This window comes from Limulus polyphemus, unplaced genomic scaffold (genome assembly GCF_000517525.1).
Source record: "Limulus polyphemus unplaced genomic scaffold, Limulus_polyphemus-2.1.2 Scaffold2778, whole genome shotgun sequence".
NCBI lineage: Eukaryota > Metazoa > Arthropoda > Merostomata > Xiphosura > Limulidae > Limulus > Limulus polyphemus.
Window position 1 is genome coordinate 129,317 of NW_013668388.1, and position 11,366 is coordinate 140,682.

At 33.4% G+C, this 11,366-nt stretch overlaps 1 protein-coding gene across 2 annotated transcripts in view; it reads left to right on the forward strand.

The window, feature by feature from the left end:
* The first annotated feature begins 5,527 nt into the window (after positions 1-5,527).
* Positions 5,528-11,366, forward strand: part of LOC106467885 (complement factor B-like) — a 24,931-nt gene continuing 19,092 nt past the window's right edge. Inside the window, exons 1-4 of one of the 2 annotated variants that reach the window (XM_022396097.1) lie at positions 5,528-5,676; positions 5,997-6,173; positions 10,141-10,317; positions 11,191-11,361. In XM_022396097.1, the coding sequence (XP_022251805.1) occupies positions 5,622-5,676; positions 5,997-6,173; positions 10,141-10,317; positions 11,191-11,361 (580 nt within the window). In that variant the 5' untranslated portion in view covers positions 5,528-5,621. The remainder of the gene's footprint in view (positions 5,677-5,996; positions 6,174-10,140; positions 10,318-11,190; positions 11,362-11,366) is intronic. The other variant, XM_013928269.2, reaches the window with a different exon arrangement.

The following is an 11,366-nucleotide window of genomic DNA, read 5'->3' on the forward strand; positions in this document are numbered from 1 at the left end:
TTACCACTGTGTGTGTGTACTATGATTCGTTCTTACCACTGTGTGTGTGTACTATGATTTGTTCTTACCACTGTGTGTGTGTGTACTATGATTTGTTCTTACCACTGTAAGCCTAGCTGCTAAATCTATGCTTTAAGATTCAAATTATTTCAGGTCATGAAAACTCAGACACCTTGTCACCTGTCGGTATTAAATAGTTTGATGTCAATTATAGTTTATTTATATATATAATTTATGGGGGAAACAGTGAATAAGAAAAGTTTGTTCCGTGCTGCTCCTTGACAGGTAATATCTGAAGGTTTTCTCAATTATTCTTGATTTTAATTATATATATATATATATATAAACGTCTAGTTTCGCATGATTTGGACTTGATGAAATTAATGTCTTCAGTATTATAATTTATAACCCCACTTTTTAAATATTCATCAGACCTGAATATGATTTTTACTGATGTTTTTGGAAACTAGAGTTTATTTCTTGTTTTTTTTTCAAAAATATGATCCTTCTTTTACACGGAAATCCCCATTAGAGAAATGGTAAATCCAATAGACGAATGGAGTTTAAAACAGGATGTTACGTTGAATTTGTCGTTTTGTTTACAGGAAGTAATCATTATACAAATATGTTTACTGTGGAGCTTTCAAGTACTCAGTCAAAAAAAAGAGTTAAATTGAAAAAGTTTTATGTTAAAAACTCAACTTGTGTTCTGTTGTTTGAATGACTGCAAACTGAATCAAGTTTAAAATAATGCGTTATTTCAAAGTTGGTTGGTTATTTGTTGTTAAGCACAAAGTTACACAATGAGCTATCTGTGTTCTGTCCACCACGGGTATCAAAACACTATTTTTAGCGTTGTAAGCCTACAGGCTTACCGATGGGCCATGAAGGGAGGAGCACAACACCTTATAGGCTAACAAAACAGGACACAAATCTGTTTGATGGTACACAATTTTGTGTTAAATTTTACACTGTCTACATTCACATAACAATATCAGTAAATTAAAGCATTTTGTAACATAATTCAAAAGTTAAACACTGCATAAATACAATTGAATCAGCTCAGAAGAAGAACGTTTTGTTTCCACCTAATCGGTTCAAACCAGAAGTGAACATCAAAATGTAACATCACAACACAACAATGTATTTAAATAAACACAATTTCAAGTTGATTTATCTTTTGTAATTAAGCACAAAGCTACACAATGGGCTATCTTTGCTCTGCCCACCACGGGTATTGAAACCCGAATTCTAGCGTCGTAAGTCCGCAGACATACCGCTATGCAACTTTTCGAGTTGGAAACCACGCGTAATTTGTGTTTCTGGAAAACACATGAAAAGACATGCATTTACATCGCTACAACGATCAGTTGTATTATAACTAATACAAGCTCGAATTTGGAGAACACTAATTGTGTTGCTGTGAACAATGTTTGATATAATTCCCAATACAAAATTTTAACAGTGTAGCCGTGTTCACCAGATTTTAGGGCAGGCTGTCGAGATAGTTTTGTTAACAGGAGATAATTTATTTGTTTGTTTGTTGTATAAAAAAAATTTTGTCATTAACTATTTTTTTTTCTGCCAAGTTGTATGTTTTCGATCCTTATAAAGAGTTTGTTTGTTTTAGCATAAAGCTACATAATAGGCTATCTTAGCTTTGTCTACTGCGGGGAATCGAGCCTGTCAAGAACTTACTTTTTTATATTATATGTATAGTAAGTTAAAATATATGGGTGTATTGAGCTAAGAATTCATCTTCAGTAGGTGTCTGTGACTTGTTGGCGATAAATTCAAAAAATAGACGAACAGCACGCACTCTACTTGTTTTCAAAATAATATATATATATTAAAAACAAGTTAAACGTATGTACAAAATTCTTTACACTATGTATATCATAGTTGTATCTTAAATATTATACAGTTTTCTTCTTGTTGTCAAAAGTCCACTTAGGCCAATTCAATTGCTTTAGAATTCAGTTGATAAGACGAAATATTTTTCTCTGTTTTTATCTTAAACACTATCAGTGTATAATTCATTTATTCCTTTTCTTCACTCTTTGTTTTTCTTTCATCACAACAGCATTGGTGTATAATTCACTTATGTTGTCGTTGAGTTACCGCATTTGTATCCTAAACTTCCGATACTCGTCTGCTTTTTCGTATTTAGGCTTACTTCCAAATAATCATCTGCTTTTTGTTCAAAGTCCACACAGGCAGGTTTAATTGCTTTATAACACCCTTTGTCGAGACATATCATCCTCCTAAAATGCCAGAAAACTGTTAATCTCACTTTAACATATCAACCGTTAGGCTATTCAATCTTACGACGGTTAACTTTACCTTTTCTAACCTTTATCTGACCGAAACTCTCTTTCACTCGGCTTTACTTTTGGCTCTCCTCCCGCTCTCTGGTCTCTCGTCTGGTCGCCGCTATTTATATCTCTCACTGAGGCGTTATAGAATCTCCATAGCCTCGGCATCAATGACTTACAAACACAACTTACTATATTCGCCTGCTTTTAACTCTTTTATTATGGAAAAAAAACCTAAACAACCATGACATATTCACTCACAAAATAAATAAATTAATAATACCTACACTTACCGATGACCCACAGGAGAACATATACAAAGAGAAGCATACCATTATGTTTTCCTGTTTTAATGCGTTCCACTCTGCATTTTTTAAGCAAATTTAACTAAAGTAGTTATTTTTTCACCATGATGTATTTCAGACTAATGTTGCCTTTCTGATGTTTAAGATGATGTTCAGCTACTTCATTTATAGAGTGATATAATGCATTCTCTAATGGTCAGAATCGATAGAACGTTTTTAAATATAACTTGGTCGTAATAGTACACATAAAATGATATTTATCAACATAATATATATAGCTTTACTATGGTAATATGTAAACAATGAGTCTTATTATTATGAGTACTATGATAATGCACATCATTGAGTTGTACCAATATGTTTACCTTAATAATTGACAGTGAGACGAGTAAGCATCTTTACAGTAATAATACACAAGAAGTATCGCCAGAATGTTTACAGTAACAATACAGTGAGTTTTGCTAGAATGTTTACAGTAACAATACAGTGAGTTTTGCTAGAATGTTTGCGGTAACAATACAGAGGGAGTTTTGCCAGAATGTTTACAGTAACAATACAGTGAGTTTTGCTAGAATGTTTACGGTAACAATACAGAGGGAGTTTTGCCAGAATGTTTACAGTAACAATACAGAGGGAGTTTTGCCCGAATGTTTACAGTAACAATACACAGGGATTTGTGCCAGAATGTTTACAGTAACAATACACAGGGATTTGTGCCAGAATGTTTACAGTAACAATACACAAGGAGTTTGTGGTAGTATAATTGCTTTAATAATAAACAATGTGTTATGTTAGTAAAAGGCAAAAGATGCTTTGCTAAGTCGGTCAACAATGCTGAAAATTTTGTTAGATAGTCAACGTGGTTTCACTAGTGGAAAATATTAACTTGCTAATCTTTTGACACTTTTTGAAGAGGTTACTACTTATATAGATGATGGTATGGGTGTTGAATTAATGGATCTGGATTTTCAGATAGCATCTGACAAAGTGCCACATAAAAGGCTTGTTAAACAAATGATCTATAGATTGTATAGGGGATTCTTTGGCTTATTGGATAGAAAAATGGCTAGATGAAAGAAAGTAGTGAGTTGTTTTAAATGGAGTTCTGCCAATCTGGATTAATATGACGAGTGTCCAAACTCAAGGCTCAGTGTTAGGATCTTTGTTTTTGTATTCACATCAATGTCATATAAGAAGTAAAAGTCAATAGATTATTTAAATTTGCTGATGATATTAAGGTTATGGGTGTTACTAGCTGTGAGAAGGACGCTACTGCTATACGAAAGGATATGAATTATTTGGTGACTTGGGTGAATAAATTGCAAATGATTTTTAATCGTGATAAATGCAAGTTGATTCGTCTGATATATAGTTTTGATAGTAATAATATTAACAGTGTTATAGAAGAAAGGAATTTTAGTGTTCTAGTTATGAAGTCATCAAAGCAATGTTCTGTTGCTAGTGGCATGGCAAGTAAAAGTTTAGATTGCATCTACATAAGTATTGAGTATAAGTCTAAGAAAAATATAATTTCATTGTATATGTTATTAGTTAGACCACATATGAAGTATTGTGTTCGGTCATGAGCTCCTTACCTTAGGAAGGACATTGAATTGTTGGAAAGGGTTCAGAGAAGGGTTACTAGAATGGTGCCTGAGATGTAGAGGTTATCATACGAGATCTCTAAAACTGTTTTCTCTTGAAAAAATAAAAATTGGAGGAGATCTGACTGTGTTATTTAAGATTGTTAAAGGAATTGGTAATGTTGATGCATTATCTTTTTTCACATTTAATGGTGGGAATGGTAGAACTAGTTACCGCAAATATATGTTTTGTCAGGGTAAGAATCATCTTCAGCTAAGTTAGATTTATTTTTCTGATAGAGTGGTTGGCCTTTGGAATGGGCTGCCTTCAAATTTGGTGGCTGCAGTTAATGTAAGAGAGTTCAAGAGAAGTCTTGATAATATTTGAATGAAATGACCTGGATTTGAGTGTACATTAAAATAAAGAAAAACATTCAAATCCAGGTCTTTCCATTCAAATATTTATCAAGACTTCCCTTGAATTCTCTTACATTAACTGCATTCACATATGGGTGTGTGTGAGTGTTTACTGTAATAATACACGCGCAATAAGTTGGCGCAATATGTTTATCGTAATGGTAAACTCACGATGAGTCATGATAATACTTTATTTTGTTTCCTTGATATCATTTGTCTATTAATCTATAGAACTCAAGATAACTTACGATTGGAAACCTTATGTTTTCCATTTACGAACATCTTTTTGTAACCTAAAAAACCCCATGACAGACCAAACGTAAGCATGGTGGCTTGTAACGTTTATAGTTGAGGTTCGATCTCTGCAGTGGGCACAGCGCAAACAACCCTTTCTGTATCTAAGCACTTGAAAAAAATAAATTTTATAACCTCATGTCCAAAAAAAATACTCTCAAAGTGTGCTTAATTTTAATATTTATAGCTAAGCGGATAAATGTAAGCACACTGTTTCAGAACATTAAGACGGTATGTCCCGTGGTGGGCAGAGCACAGATAGCCCATTGTGTAGCTTTGTGCTTAATTGTAAGCAACAACAACATTAAGAACAATTGAAAGCCAATTTTAGGGGATTAATTCATTTGAGGAGTATGAAAGTTTGTATGTTTTAATGGTAGTAAAAAAATTCATGGAATAAAATAAGTTCAATTTATTTCATTGTACGTTTTTATATATCCAGTTCAACCAGTTATTGAATATAAATCTTAAGCTTCTTTTGAGCGACGTAGCTTTAGCCTTTCTTAATTATCCATGAAACCTTTTTTGTATTTCCTGTTGTAGAATATTGTGAAACAGTTAAGTACCAGAAAAGGAAGGAAACGTGTGACGTAATTTCCGGTTGAACAGTAGAACGACAACAATGTTTTATGTGGAAGGTTTTTCTTGTAGAGGATCGTATTATTTAAATTTCTACTGTTTCCATCACAGCATTTTGCATTACCGTGATGCGCTGGCTTCCCTTTTTAAGCTCATTTCTGCTATTTCTACAATTCAGTTTTGGTAAGTGCAAGTTTGTATCATAATATTAAGTTGTTGTTTTTTATAAATCTTGTCTATAAAGATGTCATTTTTATGTCTATGTGCATTATGCGATTCCTCAATTATTACTTCCACTGTTCCTTGTTGATTTTCTATAATCGCAAACTTTACTATTTTGTAATTTGAAAATATTTACCTTATTTATACATTTACAACTTCTTGGATATCCATTAGGTATTAAACTAAACGTAAAGAGTACAAAAATATTTTTTACATCTTTTACTTTTCTCATTAGTTTCATTAATTTTTTGTAAAAATGGCTTTGTTCTTTGGTCATCCAGGTAGTAAGTGTCCGCCATTACCATTTTCCGAGGTTAAGCATGGAAGTCTTGTGCGAAAAAACCACAAGCAAGTCGTCGTTAAATGTGATAAAGGCTACTTTTTAGGTGGAGGCCAAAGAAACTTGATTTGTCGCAATGGAAAATGGAATGAGCGAATCCCATACTGCATTTTTGCTGGTAAGGAACAATATTAAATTAAGAGCATTTCTAGAAACCATTCATTTTTTTGTTTAAGTTTAATTATTACATTGAGCATAAGTTAGTTCCATTACTGGGGGAGGGGGGGTGCTTATTTTTATTTCGTTTTTTTTACCCGAAGAAAATTATAGGATTTATTGCAATAGACTCCTGTAATTTTCCTATGTTTGTTTGTTTGTTTTGAATTTCGCGCAAAGCTACACGAGGGCTGTCTGCGCTAGCCGTCCCTAATTTAGCAGTGTAAGACTAGAGGGAAGGCAGCTAGTTATCACCACCCACCGCCAACTCTTGGGCTACTCTTTTAGCAACGAATAGTGGGATTGACCGTCACATTATAACGCCCCTACGGCTGAAAGGACGAGCATGTTTGGTGCGACGGGGATTCGAACCTGCGACCCGCAGATTGCGACTCGAGCGCCATAACCACCTGGCCATGCCGGGCCGTAATCTTCCTATGTTTGGCAAGGATATTATTATGTTCAATCAAAAATTTAACAAAAATATGATCTTAGAACTCCAACTAGATTCACTTGACAACAAAAAATTTGAATATGCAACAAACAACATAAAATTTGGTTTGATTTTAATTTCGCGCAAAGCTACATGGGAGCTACCTGCGTTAACTGTCTCTAATTTAGTAGTGTGAAAGACTAGAGGGAAGGCAGCTATTCATCACCACCCACAGCCAACTATTTTTCCAACGAATAGTGAGATTGACCGCCCCATTATAAGGCCACCACGGCTGAAAGAGCTAACATGTTTGGTGGGATGGGGTTTCGAACGCGCGACCCTCATATTGCGAGACAAGTAATCGGTTAATTGAAAATTTCTTTCTACATTTGAAGAAATTTCAAATGTGCAAAACTTGAAATTAAAGAACGTTACAACAAATCCTAACATCTTGGCACGTGAGTTACGATCCCCTCAGTTCTATTTCAATGGAGATATTTAATTGTGTGTCACAACTTATAAGGAAATGAAACAAAACGCACACACACACACAAAATGTCACGGCATCTCAAACACACATCTTTATTCAATTTCAGCAACTTTTGGAAGATTTGAAGAATGTGCCTTCATTCTAATTAATAATATAAATATCATGAGATAATTTTCATTGCAACAGAAGCTGATATGATACGAAATTAAGAACCTATATCATCTCTTCAATTCAAGAAAAACGAAATATGGTTTTATATCATCTGAATTCTTTCAGTCAAAATAAGAAAGCAATTAGTTTAGTATTTTAAAAATAAGCTGTTTCTTCACAAGATTTTACAATAAACAGTTAAGTGTTTCTGCCTTAAGTAGTCACATATTCTAGCAAATCGCTTACCCTTTAAAATGCCTCTTCCTTCCTAGAGTTTTAAATGAATAGTCAAATCTACCTGTATTAAGAAGTCACGTGCTCTAGTAAACCACTTAGCCGATACAAATGCTGTTTATTCACAGTGTTTTCTATTAAATATATCTGAATTAAACGGTCACGTGCTATAGTAAATCGCTTGTCCTTTAAAAAGGCTGTTTTTCGTAATGTTTTACATTGAATAGCTAAACCTATCTGTATATAAAGCAGTCACGCGTTCTAGTAAATCACTTAGGCTTAATGAAAAAGTCGGTTCTTTCATAATATTTTACAATAAATAATCAATTATATTTCTTATGCATTCAGCTATATGACTAAATAATATGTCAAGAAACGCATCTCAAGAATTGCCAATAAAACTGCCTCAATTTTAACACACCAATTCTGCCTTGAGTCTGAGATTTTAGAACACTTATCAAAGTGTCATTAAGTTCAGTTGGAACTGAAGGACATTCAACTTAACAAAGAGTTCATATAAATTACAAATTCTGGCCGCATCTTAAGAACACCAACGACTTTTTTTAAATTATATTATGTCAACTGTTTCCTTTTATGCAGATTTCATTAAAAGTTACAATGCTGAAAATTGGCATAACTTCCACAGACTAACTCTTAACAAACATCTACTTCTACACAGTATTGAACATTACATATACCAATAGGCAAAGTTCACAATGGGCTATCTGTGCTCTGCCCACTACGGGTATCGAAACACGGATTCTAGCGTTGTAAGTCCGCAGACATACCGCTGTGCCACTGGGGGACCACAATGTAAACGAAAAATTCATTGGTTGATAATAAGCATAATATTAATTTATACTCATACTAATTTTTATTACATTCCACTTTTCTGGTGAAGTATGAACTTCCTACAAAAGTGGGTAATTAAATGTTTTTATGTTCACTTGTCATTTTGTAAATACCTTCAGTCTAGCTACTAGCAACGACTATTAGCAACAAAGTTTGCCCATTATAGGGCATGCGTGCATGTCTTATATCAGTAAGTTCGCTGTCCTATTAGTATACTAGCTAGAATACCTGCCCCCTTTCACAGAAGTTATGTAAATTCATAATTAATGAAAGGTTATCTTAGGACATGAAAAGTTGCTTCTCTTATACGTAATTGTAAAAAACGCCCCCAAAAATTGCAAAACACAAAATGTGAAACCACGTGGACCCAACAAACCTTCATGCCAAATTTGGTGAAGATCCCTGAACATGGAGCGAAGTAGTGTTAAAAACCGCAAAAATGCCCATGAAAACCGCAAAATGCAAAACTGAAAATTTGTATGTACCCCCGCATGGACCAAATGAACATCCATACCAATTTTGGTGAATATTCATCCACACCCTGCGAGGTAGTTATATGACAGACAACAGACGGTTCTACTGTATTTATATAGATTTAGGAAAGCAAAACAAACAGTTTTGGTAACAAAGAATAGGGTTTTCTAGCTTTAACGTTTGTCAGTAAATATAGACAAAGGTGTACAATTACTAAGCTATTTAAAAACTGATATCATGGCCATCATTACTTAAGTTTATATAATATAATATAGCACTTATAGGTATAACTTGAAAACAGATCAGCAGTGCTTGTATTGTGCATGTTTGATGTTGACATTACGTGCGAATTCTCAGACTTATTTTGATGAACATAAGGTTTGGAAACTTATTTCAATAGTTTATCTGAAACGACTAATACCACAATAATGGCTCTAAAATGGTGTTGAACACATGTGATATGATGTTTAACACATATGGTATTGGACATACACCAAACGTTTATCTGAAACGACTAATACCACAGTAATGGCTCTAAAACGATGTTAAACACATGTGATATGATGTTTAACACATATGGTATTGGACATACACCAAAAGTTTATCTGAAACGACTAATACCACAATAGTGGCTCTAAAACGATGTTGAAGTTTCAGATAAACTTTTGGTGTATGTCCAATACCATATGTGTTAAACATCATATCACATGTGGACTAATACCACACTAGTGGCGCTAAAATGATGTTGAACACATGTGATATGATGTTTAACACATATGGTATTGGGCATACACCCAATTTAGTTTAGTTGTAGATTTGAGTCGCCCGACCATAACGGTTCTTGGCATTTGCCAAAATGCAGCAAACCCCCTTCTGGTGTGTAAAATAAAATAACTAACCATTGACACAAGTTACAAGTTGAAAAACAATTAACACCATCTGAAAAGAATAAAATAATATTGCAATTAACTTACAAAAGTTCAGCAATGGCTTACAACTCGAAAATTTGGGTTTCGATACCCGTGGTAACTAGAGCGTTGTAGCCCAACTTACAAATTTCAATATTTTTATACAGGTAAAAGTATATAGAGAATCTATTTCAGTTAGCTCTATATTAAAATGTATGCAATTTCTGTTGTATTGTTTACTTTTATAGCAATCAAAGTTATTGAAGGGAAAATTTTATTTTTTATCACTTTAAGAATTAAACCGATTCATCTATTTGGTGAATAACATTATTGAAAACATACTGCAACTTTTTGAGCTTATCACATTTAACCTTTACCATAAACTTAGATATGCAATGTCATCCCCCTCCTCATGTTCCACATGCTAACGTTATTGGTGACAACTTTGAGGTCGGACAGTCTGTCTTATACGTGTGTCACGAAGGTTACAGTTTGGTGAAAGGCGATGGTAAGATGACGTGTTTGGCTGGCGGGAAATGGGGTGTACATAAACCTATATGTGAAGGTAAGTACTCCTTCTACAAGCAGCTTTCTGTGTAATCTAAAAATAAATAATATACTTAAACAAATAAAATGTTATACTATACTATACTATACTACACGTCATGGTTATGCGTTGTTAAAAAGTAGTCGAAAGTACTAAATAAAAATACTAATTATTTTCTTGACCTTAATAGAATTGGAATGATAGGCCCTGATTTTTTAAATTTTTTTAGGGGGGCTCGTGTTACTGATAATAATGTATTTGAAGGATTTTTTCTGAGAAGTTTATGTAATGATAAGGTCTATTCAAATTGTTTCTCAGATTTCATGTTAGTTTATTCAGAGTTCTTGTTAATTTATAACATCTTATGAAAACCTTTTATAACAGCTTGCTGCAACAGTTTTGTAATTGGATAATATCCTCAAGTTCTTGGAAAATTATTAGTTACTTAGACCGTATTTTCGAAACTGTTTATATCTGTTTAGTTAGAGTGTTGTTTGCAACGAAAACGAAAGATAAACAGTATTTTCGAAACTGAAAAAGTTTTCCTTTTGTTCTAAGTGTGAAAGTTTCTGAACCTGTTATATTACAAACAAGTTAGAACGACTTCAGATAGCTTCGTATACATAACGAAATTGTCAGTATAAGTTACTCAAAATAACTCGATGAAGCACTTCTAATAATAATAATCAAAATCAAATTATCGTTTAATGATTATTTATTTGTATGACTTCGTTAGAGGATGCTATGAAAATAAATACACGAAATGCTGTGTTCTTTTTCTATTAAAATAATTTGACACAGATAAATTTTACAATTCTAAAGATAATGAACTAAAACTTAAGTGAAAAAACGTCTTAGTTAACAAATTAAAACTCGTTTCTTATTTTCTAGCTGACGTACAAGACGTGAGAGATGTAGCTAACAGGTTGGGCAACTCGTTCATCAACAAATTGGGAAGTATCTCAAGCACCAGTAAGTACTATACTAAACCAATTAACTCGTGCATCAACAAATTGGGAAGTATCTCAAGCACCAGTAAGTACTATACCAAACCAATTAACTCGTTT